This window comes from Mauremys mutica, chromosome 16 (assembly GCF_020497125.1).
Source record: "Mauremys mutica isolate MM-2020 ecotype Southern chromosome 16, ASM2049712v1, whole genome shotgun sequence".
In the NCBI taxonomy this organism is placed as follows: domain Eukaryota; kingdom Metazoa; phylum Chordata; order Testudines; family Geoemydidae; genus Mauremys; species Mauremys mutica.
The window spans coordinates 6,001,004-6,025,519 of NC_059087.1; the positions used below are offsets into that span (position 1 = coordinate 6,001,004).

General features: G+C 52.8%; 1 protein-coding gene across 9 annotated transcripts in view; it reads right to left on the reverse strand.

Annotated features, from left to right (window-relative positions):
* CUX2 (cut like homeobox 2) overlaps positions 1-24,516 on the reverse strand; it is a 223,194-nt gene that overhangs the window by 26,178 nt on the left and 172,500 nt on the right. For all 9 annotated transcript variants that reach the window (XM_044989886.1, XM_044989883.1, XM_044989885.1 and 6 more), the window contains 7 exons: positions 17,855-17,992; positions 14,319-14,442; positions 10,238-10,314; positions 8,532-8,598; positions 5,694-5,742; positions 3,489-3,593; positions 372-563 (listed from right to left, as the gene is read on the reverse strand). In XM_044989886.1, coding sequence (XP_044845821.1) covers positions 372-563; positions 3,489-3,593; positions 5,694-5,742; positions 8,532-8,598; positions 10,238-10,314; positions 14,319-14,442; positions 17,855-17,992 — 752 coding nt within the window. The remainder of the gene's footprint in view (positions 1-371; positions 564-3,488; positions 3,594-5,693; positions 5,743-8,531; positions 8,599-10,237; positions 10,315-14,318; positions 14,443-17,854; positions 17,993-24,516) is intronic.

Genomic DNA, 24,516 nt, shown 5'->3' on the forward strand with positions numbered 1-24,516 from the left:
AACGAGGCTGATTTACCTCAGCTCACGCTCTGGCCCATGCCCTGGAGCATTACTCGCCTTGATGGAGATTCTCTTTCGGCTCCAGCAGCAAGGGCCTGATTCTGATCTCACCAAACCCAGTGGGACTCTCTTGACTTCAGAGACGTCTCTCCTGATTTACACCACGTCACTGAGATCAGAATCAGGCCCATAGAGCGGTTGTCCTCGCCCCTCGGATTGCCTCCGTTTACAGAGGCGCAGGGCTGGATTTCCCCAGGGGAATCCCCTGCGCCCTGCTCAGCACTTCACTGAGGGGATGAGGCAGGCAGCCACCCCCTGCTGGAAGGCCGGAGCCTTTGTTCCTACTTGGAGGGACAGAAAGGGGCACGTACTTCGATTGCTTCGTTCTTGGCCGTGAGCTGCCGCTCCAGGTCTGCGATCTGGTTGGCCGAGGACTCCTCCAGCTCTTGCAGAGAGTTCTGGAGGTGCTGAATGTCCTTGAGGAGTCGGAGAATCTCCCGGTCCTTTGCCGCCAGCGCAGCCTCGAGCCTCGGCCCTGAGCACAGCGAATAGTTCACTTTATCCTGCAAGCAGATCGGGGCAGCGTTAGCCGTCCAGCCGCGCTGCCCTGGGATTCTGATCAGAGCAGAGCCGAGCTGGCAGCCCGAAAGCTCCCGATTCCAGCCCACGAGTTATTGCGAAATAGCCACTGCGTGGTGCTACCTGCAGCTCCCCAGAGGTCGCTGTAGCTCTGCCTGCTGCGTCGTGGCCGGTTACACTCCATCATTCGAGGTAACAGAAGCCGGCGTGACCCAGTGCCCTACGTCAGCTCAGCTGCTCCATTTCAGCAGCTGGCTTGAACGGCAATGGAGCCCCTGGGCTCTGTCTCGCAGAGCACAAGCACCGGCTTCGGCTTCACTCTGGTTAGCTGCCAGCTTGACAGCCCATGGGCCAGGATATCATCCAGCCAGCTCCGAGAAGCTGGGGTCGAGGAACCAGATTTTCAGATCACTTCTGTTCCCAACGTTCCACCTGGCCTAGCGATTTTGGACACGCGTTTGCGGTATTACAGGGGATCGGGGAGCTGCACTATTCCTTGGGTGGCTTTACGTCACCGTAGCACCCTCCCAGGACTGGGCTAGTCCAGGGCTTGGAGAAGCCCCTGGCATACCTGAGACAAGCCCGTCAGTCTAAGTTCCAGCAGCCTCCCTGGCATGCCCTGCCCTGCAGCCCAGCCACTGCGACACCAACCCTCTGCCCCAAGGCTTGCAAGGGGCTCCTCGAGAAACAGCCTTATGGCTGCCAGCCACAGTGTCTGCACCGGGGGGACTCCTCCCCGGGCCAGATCCCTGCACACCTCGCCAGCCTTTTGCCATGGCATCACAGGGCCAAAGCAGGGGTGAGATCGGAGCTAAAAAGGCAAAGTCCCCCAAGCCGTGACTCTGCGCAGGGAGGGGCGTTGCCTGAATTCTGGGGGCTGAAGGGGGCGGGAAACACGAGGCCAGACACAGAAAGACACAAGTCTAACAGTCCAAGTCTTCCAGCTCTTGCAGAGCGTTCTGGAGGTGATGATTTATTGCTGAAGGACTAAGCCAGGGCAGCCTCTGCTGGGCAAGGCTTTCTATTGACAGAGGATATAGACGGGAAAATAAACAGATATTTAAATGAGCTTCCTAGAGGCAACAAAGCAGCTGGAGCAAGGAAGCCAGAAGCTGGGAAGGAAAGCACCAGGGGTGTGCACACACGTATACTTTCATTAATGACGTGTTAACCCGTCTTTACAAACCGCAAAGATCCAGGCTCAGGCTAATTCCGACTCCTCGTGCAGTGCGTGGGACCCAGAATTAATGCATGTTTCTATCCCTCGAAAGGCCTGATGCTGTGACGTGCTGAGCCCCGGGAACACCCATTGCTAGAGCAGGGGGTGCTCAGCGCGACGCAGGATTGGGTCCTGGGGCTTTTCTCTGCATCTCTGAACTCAGGAGACATGGGGCTTGATGCAAATGGAAAGGCTTCCACTGACTGCAGCGGGCTCTGGATCAGGCCTGCCAGCAGCACATGCATTATCTACTGCAACAGGAACCCGCTTTGTCCCCAGCCATGTGCAACTGAGGCCTAGGCCCGGCTAGGCAGGGTTTGCTGGGATTCCCATGCTGGTACAAGCTATATCGGCAAATGTATTCGCTGGTGCAGCTGCATCTCCATTGGGAGGCTCTGCGGGTACAGGTCTACCTGTACAGCTCTACCGGCAAACCACGCACTAGGCCTGGGAGAAATCCAGGGTTCAGCCTAAAGCGCTGTGACCCGGGACTTTCGTTAGCACTAAATCCATCCCAACAGAGCGAAAGGTTGGGAGGGGCGAGGGGGACGGACATGGGAGGGCAAAACTGCTAAAAGCACCAAAGACGTTTCAAGCTCCTCTGGGAGCTTCTCTGGAGTTTCCAGCAGGAGGCTCTGCTTGGGCTGGCGTCTAGTCAGCAAGAATCTGACATTTCCCACCCGGATTCTGTGCAAAGGGTCCATCCGCAGCTGGGTAACGCCGCTGATTCGGCAGCAACAGAGTCTCTTCTACACGACCCGCATAACATTAGAACGGAGCCAGAGAGGGAGGGGTTACGAACCCCCCTTGGGACAAAGGCAGCCATGTGCTTCACAGGGCTGATTTTGTTCCATTGGCAGTGGCATTTTACCTGTCTGATGATGGACTTATGTCTAATTGGATGGGGACAGACACACACACACACCCTTACACAGATCCTGCTAGCCGAGGCCCAGATCCCCAAAGGTATTTAGGTCCCTGTTAGGCGCCCTTGAGGATCGGGGCCTGAACTCTTACACACACACTCTATGGCCCGCTGGCTGCACGGGCTTCCAGCAGCAAAGGTGCTTCATTTATCACCCTCTGGAAAACCAGCTCCTTCTGAAAGCAACGATGGGCCCAGTTTTTGGTTCCTATGTCACTTCTCAGCTATTTGCAGGTGCACACGTGAAACCCACCCCATGTGCACAGGCCACGTGGGCCCTGGCACAGGGAAGTTTTAAAGAGCCCTGGAAAACTGTGGCCCTCAAAGTTTCCTGCGCCCCGACTGCAGACTCTGGGTCAGCTCCCAGCTGGCGTAGGTCGGCCTGGCTGCAGGGAGGTCTGTGGAGTCAGAGCCGGCTTTAGGATGTGTGGGGCCCGATTCGAAAGAGCTGCTGCCAAAATGCCACCGAAGACCGTGGCAGAGATTGGGCTGCCACCGAAGACAGCGGTGGCAATTCGGCAGCAATTCTATTGGTTGCCACTGTTTCCGGCCGCACTTCAGCGGAGGGTCCTTCCTCGGCAGCAGTTGTGTTCCGGGGCCTTACCCTGCGGGGCCCCCTCTTCCGGACACTGCGGGGCCCGATTCATGGGAATTGGGGGAATCGGCCTAAAGCCGGCCCTGCCTGGAGCGAAGCCAGTTCCCCGCAGCCGAGGCTCTGACCTGCTGAGTGCTGTTCTTCCTGAACGTCACACTTCTGTCCCTTACCCCGCTGGGTCCTTGTGGAGAGCAACAGGCCAGGCGAATGGAACTATTTACAGATGCGAGCTGCTCCCGCAGGCTCTCCACCTCCCTCTGGGCTGCCTCCGCTCGCTGCAAGGGGAGAAAATGACGCACGTCAAGCAGGGCTCTCTGTTCCGCTGAGCTGGCCAACCAGGGACATAGGGGCTCTTCCTGGGCTGAGCTTTCGCCCAGGCCTAAAGCTGCGTGGCCGTGTGTGTGTGTGGGGGGGCCCTCGGTGCTTAATTTGTAATGAAAGAGGTGCCGGGGCTTAAGCAGTTGTTTTTACTTTCATAACTGGTGCAGCAACCCCAGCGGCACCAGGGCCCTGACCTGCCAGGCCCAGCGGCGCCGGGGCCCTGACCTGCCAGGCCCAGCGGCGCCGGGGCCCTGACCTGCCAGGCCCTGGCACAAACTAAGCACTGGCCACCCTGCGATAACACCGAGGTGGGGTCAGAACAACACTACAGCAACGACCCAGGCTCCGGGTACACAGAGCCCAAACCGCCTTTGTTAAGAGTCTAGCTGCTGCCTGCCGCAGTCAGGAAGCGGACGGTGAAAGCCAGACGAGGTGGTTAGCAGAGTGCTCACCCCTAGCGAGTGCCCACTGCTTCCACTGCCGTCGAGGGGATGTTTGCCTCTGTCCGGGTGAGAGAACAGACTGCCTGTATGGGCTCCCTGTCCACATGGATTTCAGCAACAGCCATGAAGTGCACAAGGTTCCCGGTGTTTGGTGTATTCAGACCCAGGGGTCAGTATTGGCCCGTTATAGAAACAGGGCTGGCCACGAGGTCTTGGTCTGGATACAAACTTCCCCAAGTTCAGATTTGGTTTGGACCCTGCTACCATTTCAATGTGCTACTTAATGGCATGCAGCAGCACAGGTGCCACTGTGCCTGAACCCACGTCCTAATCACCGGTACTTGTTCACAACGCTGGGCACAACACTGGGGGGGTCCATCCCTCTGTCCCAACCAAATCCCAAGGTGGGTAATTACTTCCTGCTCATCTAAAACACTTCCTCATTCCAGTTAGGCATTGTTTTCTTCTCTTCCTGCCTAAACTCTTGTTTAGTGTCACTGTGCACTGTTAAACAGCTGCTACGTTCCACCCCAGAGGTGGCTGCCTTTCAGTGGTGGGCAAAGTGATCCCACACATAGTTTGTATGTCATTGAAAAGACACTGACTTCTTCTGCATGAAAGGCCATATCTACCTGTAAATTGCTACTGATAAATATTTGTATTACTCATGCCTAGTTTGTATGTACATTTTTGTGACTTAAAAACACCAAACTATCATGGAAATGTATCAAATGAGCAGTAAGTACTCCAGAAACGTGCACAGCTCTGAATGCATTGTTTTGCTGTAGGCCCCAGGCAATTAGGGTGACCAGAGAGCAAGTGTGAAAAATCAGGACAAGGGGTGGGGGGTAACAGGAGCCGATATAAGAAAAAGACCCCAAAATTGGGACTGTCCCTATAAAATCGGGACATCTGGTCACCCTACAGGCAATGTCCTTGCCTTAAACCCCCCAGATACCGGGGTGATGGTTTGTAACACTGATGACACTTGGACTATGGTGGCATGTCCCCAATAGCAGTGTGATAACTAAAGCACAAACCAAAGAGATGGGGTCAGACTTTGCTGTCAGGGACACCAGGGCTGTCTCCGGTGCCCGAGTGACCAAACCCAGGTCGTTTTAAAGAGCATCGATGGATAAAAGTTGCACTGTTCACAAGGAGTCTCCTTCTGCATGTCTCCTGGCTAACGCAGGAGCGTTCCTGGTAGGGATTAACAAGCGACTGTGTCACTCTGAGCCGTGTCCGCCAGATTTGGGTTTAGTTCCCTTCCCCAGCCCTGGGATTCAGCTGCCAGCGCTGTAAGGAGATCCCATGTTCACTGAGTCAGTTCCCAGATCCCGAGAAGCCCCAAGGTGGCAGATCCAGCAGGATAGAGACAAAGGCTCCAGTGATGCAACTGACCTGGACAGAGCTAGGGTAAAGGGGGGAGCGTTTAGCATGGCCACTGCCATCAGTGGCTGCGGGACCCTGTGCCCACCTGGATCTGCCTCCACTGCCCCTGCTGCAGAATGAATCACCTCAGTCCCTGGATAATCGCAGGGAGCAAAGGGAAGGAAATCAGTTATTTGGGCCGCGCCAGCTCAATATTCAATGGAAAGAATTTCTCCTCACCTGATTGGCTTTTTCAAGGTTTGTCATGATCATTGCTACTTCATCTGCCCTGAGACAGCAAAGCAAACAAAAAAAAAATTAGTTGGAAGGCGGCAGAGTGTCCCCACAAACATCCCATTGTGTTAACCACTCATCCAGGTGGCTTTTTTTTTTTTAAACACACTTAATTGAAATATGACATTTTAGCCATCTGTGTGCAATATACATAACACAGCCTTGCAAAACTGTCATGGAAACGTACCGACCTAGGCACAAAATCTTCTTACCTGCCCCTACAGCGACGTGGCTGACGCAGGGATTGATTGATGAAGAAAACACTAAAGATATTTTACGCACCCCTCAAAAATAACATTCCCACCCGACAAGTGGAATTTTGTTGGGCTGGCTTAATGCTCATGCAAGGGGCCAGGCTGACAGCCCTGGTGACCAGTCTGCTGGTTACCCACAGGTCAGGTATAACATGGGTAGCAGTCACGCTCACCTCCCCACCCCACCCCACCAAATCAGCTCTGGAGCGACCACCTCGCGGGGTTAACAGGAGTTCAGTCTCTGCGGCCCAGTCAAGCCTTGGCGTCTCTGCTAGACTGCCAGCAAGGAGGCGGTTCGTGCCAGCTATGCTGCGAGTGTTATGGAGTGGGCACCTGTCCATTAGGAACTGGCTGCAGGCCATCCCAGCTCGGTTCACACCAGCCAACAAACAGCCATGTGATGGGAACAATTTCGGGTCATAAACAAGCCATGCCTATACGTGAGGGGGGATCTCGACATGAAAGGCTCCTTCTCCCACTGCCAGTTCTCTGAGCCACCCACGGCCTCCAAATTATTTCCAAAAGGCCGCTTGATCTCGGGCTGTTTGTCAATGAGGAACATTTGCATCTGTTTAATTACCTCCCACCCACTATTTCACCAGTTGCTGAGAGCTGGCACAACTGCTCTGTACATGGTGGCGGATTTGTTTAACGTAGGAGGGTAAATACTCAAAGTTTCCCATTTGTGATCTCCAGTCCCAGCCACGCAACACCCACTGGCTGGCGAATTAACAAGAGAGAAACAAGCCAAATGAACCCGAAGGGGGACTCCAAAGCGTGACACCGGAAGATGCAAAGATACCCAGGGATGGGACAAGACCTTTTTTCATCCCCATCATTCCGTGCATGGCAGCTGCAATCCTGATCAAAGGCAGAATCAGTTACAGCACCGCGTGTACAAATGGCATATCAAATTATCAAAGAACATCTGCTTTGGTATGATATGATTAAGTGTTCTGACTCTGTTGCATAATGGAAATGAGTGTGTGTGTGTGTGTGTGTGTGCGCGTGCGCGCGCTGTTAGCGAGACCGGAACATTTGAACAGCTGTAAATGCTTGGCAGCCTCCACGGCTGGCGAGAGCCAAAGGGAGGGGAAAGATGTTCCTGACTCATAAAAGTAAATGGCACCCGACCAACAAAAAGAAGAATAAGCAAATGTACATTTAACGAAGTGGAGGAGCCCGTTAAACATAATCCAGTGACTGCGCGCTCCCCCTGCCATTGGACGACGGCTCAAGGTGTATTTGCATGTCTGGAAGGACTTGGGAAAGTCCAGCGGTTTTTAGGAAGAACTGATTTTACCTTATTATAATGTCTGAAGTCCAGATCTACAACAAGCCTGTGCAGAAGTCGGAGGGTCTTTGGATCTGGGGTCTTATTGGAGCTCCCTCGCTAGCAGAAAACCTAGGAACCTCGACGTCCCACCTGGGACTGGCTGACTTCCCAAGTCACTTTCTCAGACAGTTGAAACTGCTCCTGAAATTCTGGTCTTTTCCTTGCCGAGTCTGCCCCTATCCTCAGTGCCCTCTTGTCATGCTGAGCATCTATGCCATGCCACCCAAGTCTGCCCTTGGATACGCAGGTGCAGCCAATGGGCAGAGCTGGGATTAGAACTTGGTGCTCCCTCATTCCATCAGAGCACATCTCTGAGGCCTGACTGATGCGGACTGAGAAACCACCTGGCCACGGCATCTTTACAATAGCTCACTTGCTCATGAAAATGACCCAGATCCCTGTAGGGACCCCAAACTCAGAGAGTGGAGTAGTCTGCTGATAGCTGATCTAGGGTTTGTTGCATCAGTCTCAGAAATACCCCCATGAAGATGATTCTTCTGGGACCTGAAGAGATGGCTGGCTAGCTCTGTGATGCGGCTTGGAGACCTTCAGCCGTTATGGTTCCTTCGCTCTGCTCCAGTGGTGAAAGACTGGATTAAATGCAAGGGGACTCTTCCAATGGCATAAAATTAATACAGACATCCCTGTCACCCCCACTCCCACCTCCTAGCAGGCGGCATGTACAGAATACGGCTGGAACTGCCAATTGGGAGATCACAGGCTGCTGGATGAAATGAAATGCTGACCAGGTACAATTTAGGGTAGCCCTGAGGCTGCACCCAGTTGCAGTGGGGGCCGGTTTGGGGGAGGAGTAAAGGTGGTGTGATGTCACAGTTGCCCAGCCGCCTGGTGTGGTGCACTGAGTGGAGCTTGGTTAGAGGTGAGGATCGAGCCTCCAGAAAGGTGGTGACAGTGACATGCGTGTAGGTATACACAACGCGGGTCTATACCCATCTCTATACCCAGTGGCAAACAGCTGGCCGGAGATCTCTGGCAGTTGGTTTAAGTGGTTAGTATTAGCTCCGCCATAGAGTGCAATGCCCCGGCATCAGGAATGTGGGGATGATGGGCCTTGTTCCAGCTCGGTCTCTCTTGACACATCTCCCATGCAACCCGAAGGCCAGACCCTCCGCAAAGGCTGTGGCCAGACACAACGTCTCTGCTTGGACTGATAGACAAAACCAAGTGACTTACTTTGAAGCTGCCTCTTCATCATATTTACACCGCAGGTCGAGCAGCTCCGTCTGGGTCGCCTTTAGCGCTGACCAGATGGAAAATCAAACACACAGTAAGTAAAAGGAGATTTATTGGTGGCTGGTAAAGTACCAGCTGGTTGGAAGGTGGATCAAGCAGCCTTTGGCAGGCTCCCACTCAGCCCTCTGTTCTGCTGCCGTTCAAATGAATATTTTTTTAAATTTTTACTTCAACTGATGCAAAACCAAGATGCAAATAAAGACAATAAAACCGATAGGCTTTAAAAAATAGTCACCATGTTCCTAGACTTTAGGACCAGTTAATAGATTTTTGACCCAAACCTTTTTGGAGCTCCTGAAACGTTCAATTAGCCTCTGTGTTGTTAGGGAAGGGATGAACATTTTTCATGCACCAGCGACTTTCTGGGTTCCCGCCGGCAGCAGAAATAGAGCGCGAGAATCAGAGAAATTAAACCTGGAGAGATCTAATAGGCCCATTCCTCGCCCTACAGTACAGACCAGATCTTCAGCTGCAGTGAACCAAAGTCGCTCTGTTGAAGTTAATGGAGCTGCATTGATTTATCCCAGCTGAGGATCTGGCCCTCTCTCCCCTAGTTCATTATCCACAGTAGTTTCCACTCCCATGGGGAGACCAGAGTCTGATACTGTCAGAAAGTTATTCCTGGTAATGGGGCCAAAGCCTGGCCCTACAGAAGCCAGTGGGAGAGTTGTCATTGGCTGCAGTGGGGTCAAGATGGGCCCCAATTTTCCTCCACTTAATTTCACCCCCAAGCTCCTCGCTGTGCTGCCTTGTACCAGCCCGCACAGCTCGTCCCCTTCCATGGCACCCAGATCTCCTCCTCTCTTCTCCCCTGGATGACCATAACCCAGCCAGTGGCTGCTTGTTCAAGACCTTTAGCAGCTGCTGTTCCTGCCCAGTTTGCCCTTCCTCCTGCACCACGGCCCTGGGTGTTCCAAACACAGGACGCGAGCGTGGCAGAGCCCTGAGTGTGTCCACACCTGTGGGAGAGCCCCACAGAGATGGGGTGGGCAGCGTGGCAGGGCAAAGAACACACAGCCTCAGCAACTCCCTGCTTGCAGCCCCCTCCAGCCGCAGAACCAGAGTGGGTGCAATTCCTCCCTCTGGCCGGGGGACTCACGGGGGAGGCACTCAACCCATGGGGCCACTATGTCCTTAGGCACAACTAAGTCAATGGCGTCACACTGGCCTAATGGCTAGAGCACTGGCCTGGAGCCCAGGAAAGCTGGGTTCTATCCCTGGCTCTGCTGCTGCCCTGATGGGTGACTGTGGACAAGTCATTCTCCTCTCTGCCTCAGTTTCCCCATCTGTAAAATGGGGATAATGACACTGACCTCCTTTGTAAAGCCCTTTGAGATCCAGTTCCCACTGAAGTCAGTGAGACTCTCCCTGTTGACTTTACTGAGGGTAGCATCAGGCCCTTACTTTGGTAGGGTTGAGCTGGGCAAACAAATCCAATGTGAACGTGGTCCCATGGCGATAAAGGCCAGAGAGGTGTGATGTGCCCCTATAGCATATCCTCCCCTTGGCGGGCACATGTGACCCCCAGCGATGTCCGCGCACCCAGGGGAGAAGAGCCAAAGCACCACTGACCCTCCCTCACATCTGGATCAAGGGCTCAGGGACCCACCCTGGGCGGGACTTTCGGACGTCACATCTGTCAATACCTGCATGTAGCACTTTGATCTTTTCTTCTGCTTCCCCCAGCCTAGCCGCCAAAGTGATCTGGGCTTCCTGCAGTCCCCTGTGAAGAGAAGGGTCGGCATCAGTGATCACCTTCTGTGCTCATACACAGCTCACCCTTGGCCAGCATGGGGCCTTCCAGCAGCCATGGGGGCTGGCTCTCAGAGACAGCCAGAGTCACTCCCGTTCTGCTCTCCCAAGGGTGGAGAACGCACGAACAGCTCCGCTTCATCCACACCGGGCCATCGAGCTGCTCATTTCGCTTTTTTAACATGTACTTAAACCCCATCATTCAGAAGTTTCCCTAGAAAATGTATACGCCTATTGCAGCTGAGACGTTTTCATGCCACTAGAATTGTCCGCATTCCATTAAAACCCTCTATTTCCAGGGGTTTATAGCCCCGGCTGTAAAAATTCACTTCAGGCTGAAAAACTTGGCATGTTGGATCTCAGCCCAGAAATAAATTTCTGGGCAAAAATTGGTGAAAAGAATTAAAGATCTACCTATAGATAAATAAGAGAGCGAGCGAAGAAAAGAAAATCCATTTGGCTATTATGGAGTTCCTCTAAGAGTGGAAAGGAACCAGAAGCGAGTACATGCCGTTAATGGACTCCTTCACTCTGCTAAGCCTCCAGGGCTGCACAACTCACACACGCTCCGGACCCCAAACGCTGCCACTGCAGATGCAGGCACTGTCGAAACAGTCCACGAGGAATTTGCACTAGCCAGACTTTGCAGATGCACAGGGTGCCAGCCTCGCTGCTGACCCGGGGGATGGCGAAGCTCCGTGCCGTGTGTAACCGTCGCCCGAGCCAATGATCAATGCAACGGGTCGACATAATAGACCTTCCTGGCTCTGAAGAATTGGTCACCACCTCCTGGGTCAGTTACTTGCAAGCTAACAGCTAGGCAGTGCATTGAGAATCTAGGTTTTCAGGACCCTCTAATCACACACGTAACTAATCCAGCCAGTATTGTGCACATCTGAAATACTCTTCCTTAGCTAGCAATCTGGGAGATCCAGAGAGAGACAGCAGCTGTGGAAGGGTTTCTCCACGGGAGCAGGGGTGACATATCAGCACACACTCAGCCTCGACACTGGGGGCGCCCAGGAGTGGCTGGTAAAGGTAACGGGGGAGCGGAGCATGAGCACCCCTTCCCACCAGCCGAACCCACTGGTGTCGGAAGGGGGCAGAGGCAGTGCTCTGGGACAGCTTCCGGCGTGCCGTCGTCCCCTGGTAAATCTCCAGGAATGAACGCTGACCCAGTCCGCCTCAGCACCTGGGAGATTTTGCTCTGTACCCTGCAAGCGCCTCCTGACGAGGTCGAGAGAATAGGGCCCGTGCACAGGCACAGGTCGGGAGACCACGGCGGCTCAGCTCCAGTGGGGCTGGCCTTCCAGACACACAGTCTTGATGCCTCGCTTGGGGCACCCACATGATTGGAAGGCCATGACTCAGGGTCCTCTGCAGTCCTGCAAACCCTCCTGGAGCAAATGATTCATCGGGGACTGGGCAAGCGTTGCCCCTCCCTGGGGCTACCCCATGTGATCCAGCCCATTATCGGGGTGGCCTTCCCCACCTCCTGTTTCATTGGAGATGTTGGCCCGACCGGACAGACCTGCACCACGCAATGAACGGCTGCGGGGCAAAGATCCAATGAGCAGCAGCATCATTAGCAGGGAGTCCGTAATGCTGGATTCAATAGCCACAGCGCCAAAGCACAGGCCATCCAGCCCCCCAGATCCATTGAGTCTGTGGCAGCTCCCCAGCAACCAGGACATTCAGATCTAGGAGTCAAAACTGAGGTCAGCACTTCCCTCTCAAGCAGCGGCACTGCCCCTGGGTTCCCCAGGCACATGCCAACACCCCACTAGCCCGGGCAGTTCGGACTCCAGCTGTACCCAGCCCAGCCATGGGCCAGCAGAGACTGCACTGACAGGGGTCCCTACAGAGCATATCTGCTTCCTCAGCCCCTCTCCAAGCCCTCTTGCTAGCTGCTGTCACAGCACACTCCAACGAGACACGTCCTCGAACAGCCTGACCACGGCGTCACGGCGCAGTCTGCACCGTCCCTCTCCCCGGGGACCCGGGACAGAGTTTATTCCACTTAGACTCTGTCGGTCCAGTGACCGGGAAGCAAGGCCTCCGCGTGGAATCTGACTCGTCTGGAGAGTTACCTCCCAGAGGCCCCAAACGGCCTTTCCCTGCCTCGCAGGAGTCCCTTCGCAGCAGCACAGGCTGAGTTCCACTGAGCAGGGGGACACACTAGAGAGAACCTGCTACGGAAGGAAAGGCCTTGCCCTGTGCGTGCTGTGCTGGATGGGACCCCGTCTCTGGTAGCGTACGTAGCGGTGGCAGGCCCAGAGATGGATGTCAGAGGGGCTCCTGGGTCGGGCCCATATTTTCAGAAGAAGCCACTAATCCTGGGTGCCCACCTTGAGCCCCTCCAAGGCCTAGATCCTCTCAGGGCTTTAGGCGTCTCGCTTCTGCAGCCTCAATCCCTTGGAGGATCTGGGCCAAAAGGCCTCATTTTCAGAGGCGCTGAGCACTCTCCACTCCCAGCGAGGTCCCCGTGAACCAGGCCCACACGCGGTTAGACAGACGAGGCAATGCGCCTTGCAAATCGGCCTCGTCTCCTGGCGAAGCACGGGACGGGGCTGGATTTATTTGAGAAGACAGCAAGGAAACACAAAGTGGGTGCATCTTTCAGGTGATAAGAGAGCTACATTCTTCTTCATTTTCTGACAGTCAGAGGAGAAAATGAAAACCCACCTGTAATTAATCTGAGGTGGGGAAAAAAAGCAACCAGGGAAAAGTTATTTTGCATTATTTATAACCTGTGTTTGGCAGGATCTTCCTCCAAAAGAACTGCAATAGAGGGTTTAAAGCTCCTTCATTTGTTTGTCAGCTCAGCATGCTAAGGTAGAACAACGAAGTTCCATTAAAGGAGCCTTTGGTAAACCTTAGACTGTCAAAACTGAAAGGCCAGTTAAGAAGGAGGTTCATCTGTTGGGCTGTATTTATCTGAATCCTCCAAGCAAAACACAAGGGAGAAAGATACGAGTCGGTGACTGCCAGGTTTACCAGATGGGGATAGGAAATAAACTCCCAGTTCTAAGGATGACGGTACAATGACCACGACAGAGTGCATGCAAAATACACGTGTAAAAACAGTCACACGCACCCACACACAATCTTGTATGCACTAGTGTACAAACGTGTCTCTCACTCAAGCAGATCTTTGCCGATGGGCATCTCTTCCAAGGCCAGCATAAGCCCCTATTTCAGACTGGTTTGCATTGGCCAGATGGTGACTCCCTTTCCCCTCCTCAGCAGCCCTGAATGAGGTCACATCCATGGAGGGTTTGAAAGCTCCCTTTGGATCCTGGTAATGCCACTGTGAGCACCAGCCAGAGGGAGCCGCCCTAGAGTGCTGTTGGAGCTCCTGCACCTGGACATGAGCCCGATGGACCAAATCCAGCCCTAATGTAACTTCACCGAGCTCAAAAGTCACTTACATCAGGACTGATTTTGGGCCCATTTCTTCCACACCTGCTGGCCTGAGACTCAAACTCAGATCCCCTGCCAGAGCAGGCTGCATGCTGACAGGCCAGCCTGTGAGGTGAGGAAACCTAGATACCAGAAATAACTGGGGAAAGAACCATTCATCTGAATGAAAACCGGTAATCACATCCCTTAGGCAGCTTTGAAACTCTCAAGTCATGGGGATGGGCCCAGGAGGAAACCTCTACAATAGAGGAGACAGCTGAGCTGGGTAGGGCAGGCAGAGGATGGTGCCTGGTGTGACAGCTCGGAGTCTGGGCCCGTGTTGCCAGGGCAGGACCTGTGACCCTCAGCCTAGCTCGCCAGGGGGAGGAGCGCTAGGCAGGCGAGAGGGAAGGTGAGGATGGATAGACAGAGCTGTATGGGGACCTATAGAGAGGACGGACAGACAGAGGAATATGTATGCGGACAGACAGACAGACTCACATTCCCACCCCAGGCAGATCTAGATCGTATTTACTCTTCGGTTTTAAGGCCCATCCTCTGCTACTCACGTACTTCTGTTTTTCGGCTTCATTTCTCTGCAGCAAGGTGTCTGTGAAAAGGGCTTTGCTGCTGATGCTGGTGAGCCTGGCTCCCTCTGACACCGTGAGCCCAGCTGGAGACGTTCCCCCTCTTTGCTCTGCAGGGGAGGGGGAGAGAAAAATTCACATAAGCAGCACGACTGAAGTGAAAAAGCAACTGCTTCTTCCAGGGCCAAGAGATCAATCTCAGGGGGTAAGGAATTGATTTCCAGAACTGCAGCCACGGAGTTAATACGTTCGGCAGGTTCCGCTGGTCAATTGCGTTAGACGATCACAGCGGGGCATGAAATCCTGAGTGCAGCCCGAAGCCTGCCAAAGTGGCAGCTTCCTGGCGAGGTTACATCTGCTAATAGTCTCATTCGAACCACTTCAGCTCCTAGTGGCGGGAAAGTCTGTAAATGACCAGCAAAGCTGTCTACGCTACACTACACTGCGCCTCCAACCTGGAGCACAGTATGGCTGCATGAAACCAATCTTCTGCATAAAAAGCTCTCAGAGCTCAAGACCCGTCATTATTTACACCCTGCGTGGCTGCGATTTTCATGCGATTTGCACAAGGGGGCCGGGGGGGGGGGGGAGAGGGGAGTGTAGCTTTCTGGGCTGGAACACTGGAAGCCGCTAGTCTTCAGGCTACTCTATACAGGTGCTGTGCACTAGAACTGGCTGGGAATTTTTTAGACAAAAAGGGCTTTTTGTCAGGAAAAGCCAGTTGGTCAATGTGACAAAGTGGGACTGTCCTTAAGGTTTCCTCTGAATACTGTGTAGGTGCCTCAGTTTCCCCTGTGCATTTCTTAAGTTTGTAGGGGGTGAGAGTGTTGCAGAGCAAAGGGCCAGTGCACATAAATGGCCGACACTCTGTCTCCTGGCAACTAATGGCCGGGGCCCTTCCCCCCTGCAAGGGGACAGCTAAAGGTGACCTCCTGGCCTGGGAAAGGGACAAAGCCCAGAGGAGGAGGAGGGGCTGGAGGGTGAGTCAGTTTGGAGCTGGCTGGGGACGAGGAGTGAAGGGCAGACGTGGGGGTCTGGCTCACTGCCCCCCAGGATGGACCCGGCCGAGGGGTCCGGTTCTCTGTTTTAGACCCTGTTCCTGTCATCGAATAAACCTCTGTTTTACTGGCTGGCTGAGAGTCACGTCTGACTGCGAAGTGGGGGTCAGGACCCTGTGGCTTCCCCAGGACCCTACCAGGGCAGACTCGCTCTGGGAAGCGCATGGAGGGGCAGAGGATGCTGAATGCTCCAAGGTCAGACCCAGGAAGGTGGGAGCCGTGTGAGCTTCTTGCCCTGGAGACAGTCTGCTCACAGAGAGGAGACTTCACCAGTGTCCCGCGTGGCTTTGTAGGGAGCAGTTCCAGAGCATCGCCCGGGAACTCCATGACAGTCAAAACCAAAAGTTTTTGTGGAAACTTACCGGGTTCAATGAAACTTTAATGGGGGAGGTTTCTGAGAACCAGGATAGAATTTCTGGTCAAAACCAGAGAGAGATACGCACATCCCCAGCAGGCTGCTGGTTACAGCATGCACCAGGGGCGACTCGGCCCATAGAGTGAGTCTCTCCCTCTCTGGCCCAACGAATATTTCATTATTTATACGAAGTTGAGCAGCTCCAACTCTATTACCTGGTGAATTCGGAAGGGCAGGGGGCTCAGACCTGCATCGCCCACACCCCAGGTGAGCGCCAGACCCACTGGGCTGCGGGCGCTTGATCTCTCTCGTTTTTTAACCATTTCTTTGGAATGCTCCAGATTTTGTTCCAATGCAAAAGGAAAACAGATGTTGAAACTGTGACATTTTTCACAAAGTTCTTGTTTTCCGGACAGTCCTGCTGAGCACCCTCCCAGTCCCAGTGCACCTCGCAGGATCTGGCTGCATCATCTCGGGCCCTGCAATGACTGTCTTGGCCCAAAGTGGTTCGCACCCCAAACGCTGCTGTACGGAGAACCTGACAGGGAAACCGACCACCGCCAGCTATGAAAGTGACCTCCTGCATTTCCAACAGGCAAAAAACCAGACAAGCTGCATGAAGAGCAAAATAAGCTACTTGGGCCAGTTCAGGCTCCTTTTCAGCTTTAACGATCTGAGGAGTTATTAGTGACACATGGTAAGAAACAAAGGTTTGTTGAAAGTACAAGGCCAGATCCTTAGCTGGCATAAATCAGTATCACCAGAGCCCAGCCTAGTGGGGAGAGCGCTGGACTGGGACTCAGTAAACCTGGATTCTGTTCCTGGCTCTGCCACTGGCCTGCTGGCTGACCTTGGGCAAGCCACCGTCCCTCTCTGTACCTCAGTTTCCCCGCCTGTAAAATGGGGCTAGAGACCCTGCCCTCCTTTGTAAAGCCATTTGAGATCTACTGCGGAAAAGCTCTGTATAAATTACACTAGCTGAAGAGCTGGTCCGTGAGTTTTATTCTGACAGTGCCCCTTTAAAACTAAGCCCCAATGTTAACTGTGCTGTTGCTAATGAATATTCATTAGAATTCATTTGTTGTTTCTTCTTCTTTTTCTCCACCCTGGGTGACATTTCACTGGGGTTTGCAGAGGGGCCCTCAGAGAAAGGAGAAAGAAATGAGCACATGGTATTATTGCACAGAACCTGGAACGGCAGGGGGCTGCCCTAGATAAGGACTCTGTCCTGTCCCTCGGCTGCCAGAGGCCGGGAGAAAATGCAGATCAAGACCGTTAAAGCCCATTGGATTGACAAGCCTGCGTGAGGGCAGCAGGGTGTGGCGTTTGCTGCGGATTCTGCTCCCTGGCTGCCCAGTCCCTTTCACGGTAATCAGCTGGTACCAATCAGCACAGCTCCATCGACTTTGAGGATCAGGCCCCTTGACTTTAATGGGAGTAGACAACTCCCTGGGGGCACACAGGATCGGGCCCCTCCCTGAAGAGCCTCAAACAGAACAGATTCCACACACCACAGGGGGCAGCAGGTGGGGGCGGGAGGGATGGTTAGGGACAGGCACTCTCCAGCACAGCCCCCACCCGTCAAACCAGCCCCCAGGCGGCCCCTCGCTGGGCAGAGAGGAGCACTGATTACTCTACAGTGGATCCCAGCAGGGACCCCCGGCCGAGGGAGAGCGCGAGGCTGCAGGGAGCTGGCCCACCCGTCTGCGGAGGGATCTGCCCGGCCTTCCATTCTCACCTTTGACTCCGAGTCGGGGATTGGAGCAAAAGCCCCATGAAGCTGCTCCCACCCTGGAAATGCTGGACCGGCCTGGCCCCAACCCACAGCTGTGGAGGCGACGGCAGCCCTGAAGCAGAGTGCAGGGAAGTGTCCATCCCTCCCCCCGTCACCGGGGTGTCCCGTGCCCCAAGCGGAGCACAGACAGGGCGGATGATTTGCCCCATACAAGCGCTAAGGGGTTACCACCACCACCCAGCTGGAAACTCCACTGGAGGCCTGCAAGGGCCTCTGCCTGTCCCAGCACCGGGGGACGGGACAGGAACATGCCCCTGGCTCCCCCTTGTCCTGGTGCCAGAAATGAACCAGGGCAAGGGAGGAGCAGCTGGTACCTTTGGTGCCAAGGAGCTCTGGATGCTTCTTCCGCTGCCTGTTGAGCTCCTTCAGGGGTGGGTTCTCGGGGTCGAGGCACTGGACCTGCTGCAGCCTCTCTTCTGAGCTCTGCGCCACCTCCAGGACAGGAACGGGGTCTAAAGGGGAGCAAGGCGACGAGGTGAGGGGCAGCAGCTGGCAGTGAGCTGCCCCCGCGCCGTCTGGGAACAATGCAGACGCTGGCAGCCTGGGTCAGAGCCTGCATGCCCGGGCGGGGACGGCGACCAATGCTACGGTGTGCGTAACTGATCCTTTGCACTGGATCAAGGCCGTCTGTGTCCCGGGGAACACGGGCCTCCCTTAGCGGGCGGCTGATGCAGACTAATGGCCATGGCAGCTAGGCGGGAGCCCCAGGCTGCATTCCCTGCACACCCACATTTCCCGCATGGCAGGGAAGGCAGGATGGGTTTCCTCTTACAAATCCCCGTATCGATTCTGCAGTGTGCATGCTGCAGCCACCTTCCTCAATTAAAGGGGCCGGACTCTGCTCTCGGTTACACCAGCGTCAATCCGGAGCGACTGCAGCCAGGTCAATGGATTAGCTCTGGATTTAGACTCCCATTTCTGACTGCCCCAGTCACCCACGTGTCCGTACTGCGCAGCGATCCTGGAAAAGCAGCGCGCATGCAAACCGCCAGCTAGGCCGCGCGGCCTCAGTGACACGGGCATTCGGGGCGCATGGGAGCTTTTTAAAACCCAGGCCTTAGAGCGGGGCAGGGAGATCAGAATCCAAACGTGGCGTCTTTGAGATTGTCCTTAACACAAGCCAACGAGCCCTGTTGAAGTCTGAGCACACTCTTGAGCGCTGCGAGGATAAAGGCTTTCATCCCAGGCCTTCAGCACTCCTTCTATTCACGTGGAACCTCCATTCCCACCCTGAAACCTGCTCGAACGCCAGCCAGCACCACACACTCCTGATAGTGCCTGTTTGTTTAGGCAAAGGCAGGCACAGACAATAGCAGTTTGTGCAGAGGTAAGCAGGTGCATTCAGAACAGTACGTCTTCCCTCTGTCAGCATTACACCATCATTAGCTAGTGTCTGCTCAGCAGGGTGTGCCATTATGTCTCCCAGGGCTGATGTAATTATACATTGACATAATTAACCCAGCAAGCCCATTAAGCAGGCCAGCTAAAAATTCATCTATAATTATTTGTTGTGTGCATGCTAATGAGTCCATCTGCACTGCCATTGTACAACATGAACAAATTAATTTACAAGTCTGGATTTTTAATAAGTTCAAGAAAATGCCTCCTATTGAGCCAGGTTAATTTTTTTTTTTTTTAAGAGGAAAAGAGGGAAAAAAATAGAATCAAATTCTCCAGGGTCAAAAAGTTAGATAAACAGGGAGGTGGAAGAGAGCTAGGCTCTCTGCCTTCTACCCACACCTATGGCACAAATCCAACTGCAAAACAACAACTGGCAATAAAATCCAGCTCTGTTGCTAAGAACAACTCCCTCAGCCTGCAATGGTATCAAATGCAGAATAATTACGGGCGATAGTAACGAACGGTGCCAGCTCGCCACAGCCGTGCGGACGGCACGACTGACCTTTCATTTTCCTTGCTGTATATAATTGTACAGGGGCCGCTTGGAGACACTTGGCGGTGGGACGTCAACAAGGCGCAATGTCAGTTTGAAATCATAGGCAGGGCAATTAACTAGGATACAGGGCCCATGCTGATTGCCTTCCTCCTGCGAGGAGCCCACTGGGCCAGGACCTCATCTCATTTACACAGAGATAGACCTGGAGTAAGTCCTCTGGGTGAACATGCTTCCTCTGGATCTCCACCAGTGTCATGGCCAATCCTGGTCTTACTGATTCCAGTGGCCCTGCTCGTTTGAAGGGGAAAATTCGCCCCGTGTAGAAGGTTGAGCAATCAAGGTCAACGCCCCGCTCAAGTCCTATGGCCCAGACTCTCCAAAAGTATTTAGCTGCTTAACTCCCACTGATTTCATTGGGAGTTGGTCGCCTAAATACTTTTGACGATCTGGGTCTATGGGCCTTGTGCTTGTCTTTTGTCTGGGGGAGAATTTCACCCACGGGAAGCAGGATTTGACCCCTTTATGTTTGCCAGGATTCTTGTAGCCATGTCTATTTATATACTTAGGCCCTCGTCTTCCGGACACTTATACACCGACTTAACCCATGGTTAGTCAACCTGACTGCAGTCAATGGGACTATTCATGTGTAGAAAGTTGGGCACATGTGAAATTAAATGCCAGCTATCTGAATCCCTTTTACCTGAAAATCCTAGTTATCCGAGGCCACGTGTATGCCTGATTATTTGAAGCTTTCGGCAGTCCCCCAGGCCTTTTGGATAAATGGGCCTGTACTGCATTTCTGGGGCACCCATCGCTGGAGAAACACCCCAGTGGGTGAATTGTTGGAACGATTGCCATCTCGTCTGCACCCAGGGCAGATGCTGTAATGGAGGTAAGCAGCCGAGTTGAGGCCTGATCTGGCGCCCATTGAATTCAATGGGCGTTTTGTCAATGACTAACAAGACCTCAATGGACATGCTCTTCAGATTGGTCTTGGGAGATGCTCTTTGACTACCCAGGACCATTTCCTTGGGCTACTCACCCAGCTAATCCTTTACCTGCTCAGCCTGCCTCTTGGGAATCTAGAGAGCAGACTGAGAGAGCAGAGCAGGGCATAAGGGCGGGAAAGGAAGCCGCCTACAGCCACACAAAAGCCTGAAGCGCTGGTAGTGGCGCACAGAGCAGTGGTTAGGAACCACCGATTCGGAACAAGCAGCAACCCTCGTGCTCTCCAGCTGCAGCAGGACCTGGCTTGCACCATGGTATGCCGTGATTCAGGTACGTAGTGGGTTTGCCTATGAAAACTTGACACCAGGCAGGCTGCTGGTGTGCTGAGCCCAATCCTGTCTCATTCTGCCTCGTTCCCTTGTTCTCTCCCGTCAGGCTGTCTGCAGCCCTCTGTGGTCTTGTCTTGTAGGTAGAGCGGAAGCAATTTGGGGGCAGGGACCAGCTTTTTGTTCTGTGTTTGTACAGTGCCTAGCACGCTGGGGTCCTGGCCCATGACTAGGGCCTCTAGGCGCTACGCTCAGACAAACAACAGGAACAAAATCCCAGCGATAGCCTGGGCCCCAACTGCCCTACCAGATGCACTGCCAAGGAAATGAACAAGCGGAAATGGCTGGAAATAATAATTCTCTAAATCGTCAACAATGACGCTAACCATTCTGGAGCAGCTAGAAACACTCACCGACATTACAGTCTGAACTCTCTTCTCAGAGACCATCTTGGAATCCTAGTAACAGATGGCAGATTTCAGGGGTTTACTGGAGCAAAATTAATCCAATTTCACGCCAACCTTACCCAAAGCCCAGTGAAGTCAGTGAGAAGACTTGGGTGTGGCCCTTGACCAAGAACCTCAACCGCACTAGCCAGTTAAGCATATTTTTCAAGGCTTTACTTGGGTATGTTAGGCCAGTTCCTCAGTTGGCGTAAATCAGCATAGCCTGGCTGACTTCGGTGGAGATAAACTGATTTATACCAAAGATAAAGTGATTTATATCGGTGAAGGTCTGGTGCTAAATGTTGCTTTCTACCGAGTATAAATGATTACAAAAGTCTCCTCGTAAGACCAGTTTGAACTCTCCAGTTTCCGATGAAGAAATCCTCTGGAAGAACAGAGAATTGGCTCCATACGTTTTCCAGGACAGAAGATCAAAATGAAGCAAATATTAGTCAAAGACCAAAATGCTCCTTTGACACCTTTCAATTTCTACCTTGACATTATGTATAAAAGACCCGATCCAATTCCTACTAAAGTTAATGGGAATCTTTCCCTAGGCTTCGGATATAGCCCATTGGGTCAAATTTTCAATGCACCTTTATCCAAGTCTACAGTTTTGAAGGTGCAAAACTGCACCAGTGAACACCCGCTATTTAATTCATGTCAACATCAAGGTCTCTGATGATCCCCACCAATCAAAGACTTACACTGCTAAGTGAGCAGAATTAGCGAGTCTGCCAAAATGGAGGCCATTGACTGAAACTCTGGCCTTTTTCGTTCAAGCAAGACAGGCCAAACACATTCCTGATAGAACGCCACCAACTTCACTGGGTTACCGCAACGATGAATCTTGCCCAAGGAATCTACCGCCTGGTTTTCAGAAGAGGTCACCATTCCAAATGAAGGCAGCGGGACTGCAAGCATTCGGCACCTTTGAACAACAGGCCTTGAGCAAATTACTATATCCCTGCACTGGCATCACACCCTGATGGACACACTGGTTCTTTTCCATCTCTTGCTGCAGTTAGTCTATGAAAACCATTCTCCATTAATTTCTTCATGCAACCACCATTTCTGCCGAAATCCAGAGAACAACAATCCACTGTTGTTAATTTTGAAACACAGCCAGGTGGTTTTCTTTATAGAAATAAAAGACCAGACAACAAGAAGACTGTCAAAATATGCATACTTAAAATGCCTGTAACTGAAGAATCGCTGTATCAAAGGAAATCCCATTTACTTTGTCTTGAAGAATTATTTGAGGCATCAGCTAAATGTCAGGCAGAGTGACTAAGGTACACAAGTTGGGGGGGGGGGAGCCTTCTGTTTGCTTTCAAATATGTCGAGGTAGTTTCTCACTACAGTAAAAACAGCTGTATAAAGAACCACTCCAAATCCCCCTCTCTCAGCAAGAACCGAGAAGAGGAAAGGCTCATTCTGATAATTACAGCAGGGAAAAAAGAAAACCTGCTCAAGTGAGGAGCAAAGCTCGTGTGCTCACCTTTCACCTCTGCAGCCACGAGTCACTGCCCAGCACTGATGGAAGATCAGTCTCTAAACCCGTTAAGGCTCTTTTGTGCTACCCTAGGGCAGCTGGGCAAAGCAACGCACAGAAGCGACTGCCCAAAGATGATGGTGAGTTGGTGCCAGAGCAAAGAACACGACCCAGGAGCTCTGGACTACCCGCTAATCCCTAAAGGTGGTTCCACCGGGATTCAAGAGGTGGTGGCTGGGGTGGGTAGAAACTCACCAGCTGCTGCTCATTCTCTGCTTGGTCTGTGGATAAAGAGATGACGTCCATTTCCCTGGCTGTCCAATTGTCCGATTCCCCGCTCACTTGCAGCAGTTTTATCGCAACAGAACACTACGATTGCAGTGGAGTTACTCCTGATTTACCCAGGCATGAGAGGAGAGTCAGACTCAGGGGCGGCTCCAGGCCCCAGCACGCCAAGCGCATGCTTGGGGCGGCATGCCGCAGGGGGCGCTCTGCCGGTCGCCAGGAGGGTGGCAGGCAGGGTGCCTTCGGCGGCATGTCTGCGGAGGGTCCACCGGAGCTGCGGGACCAGCGTGCTTGGGGCGCCGAAATGTCTAGAGCCGCCCCTGGTCAGACCCAATGTACCTAACAGTGGCCAAGAATCCCCCACACTGAGGTTCGGTCTGGTCTGAGTTCTGCTCATTGGAATCTCTGGCAAAAGTGATTGAGTTAGAGGAACCAGTGAAAGCCAGAGCTTACAATGGAAATCCCAGTGTCCCCGAGCTAGGGAAGGAAGGATGGTCTTGGGCTTCTGGCTCAGGAGATCCGGAATATCTAATCCATTGGACAAGTCATTTGGGCCCAAATTTTCAAAGCGGCTTCTCACCGGAACAATTTACCAAGGGTTCTGGGGGATCCTCCAACACTGGCAATTTTGAAATCAAAACTGGCAGCTTTTCTACAAGAGCTGCTCTAGGAATTACTGTGGGGCAGGTCTCTGGCCTGTGTTATCCAAGAGCTCAGACAAGCTGATCACAATGGGCCCTTCTGGCCTTGCAATCTATGAATCGATGAATTTTGGATGCCAAGATTCATCCAAAATCTCGGGGGAAGGGATAGCTCAGTGGTTTGAGCATTGGCCTGCTAAACCCAGGGTTGTGAGTTCAAGCCTTGAGGGGGCCACTTAGGGATCTGGGGCAAAAATTGGTCCTGCTAGCAAAGGCAGGGGGCTGGACTCAATGACCTTTCGAGGTCCCTTCCAGTTCTAGGAGATTGGTATATCTCCTATTATTATTATTATTTATTAAGATTTAGAAACCTTGGCCCCACTTTTCAGAGCTTCTGAACACTCACAACTCCAGCTGAAGTCAGTGGAAGCTGCAGATGCTCAATGCCATTGAAAAGCCAGGCCCAAGCGGTCTCACATTGGATGCTCCAAAACTGAAGCACCCAAAAGTCCTGAAAATAAATGCTTTGTCGTCTCTGTGCTTCAGTTTCCCTATGTTACATGAGAATAATAATACTAGCCCATAATATGATTACATCATGGTGCTGGGAGGCTAAATTCCTTGATCAGTAGCTTGGATTTGCTGACTTTCCAGGCATGCTGCAAGACATGCCAGTTTGATAGGGCTGTGGGAATGCCCCTAATGATGAGTTTCTGCAGGTGGGTGCTTGGCTGAGTCCCTCTCCTGATGAGGACTGTAATGCTGCTCGGATTTTACTGTATTATTAACAATGTCTTGGATGTCCAGAGCCTTAGATAAGTGTCTTAAATTTTTTAAAATCGAAATAAATAAATACAAATAATGTTTACAAAGCACTTTGAGATCCTTGAATTGAAGGGAACTGCAGAAGGGCATCAGATTAACGTATATGAGCACTG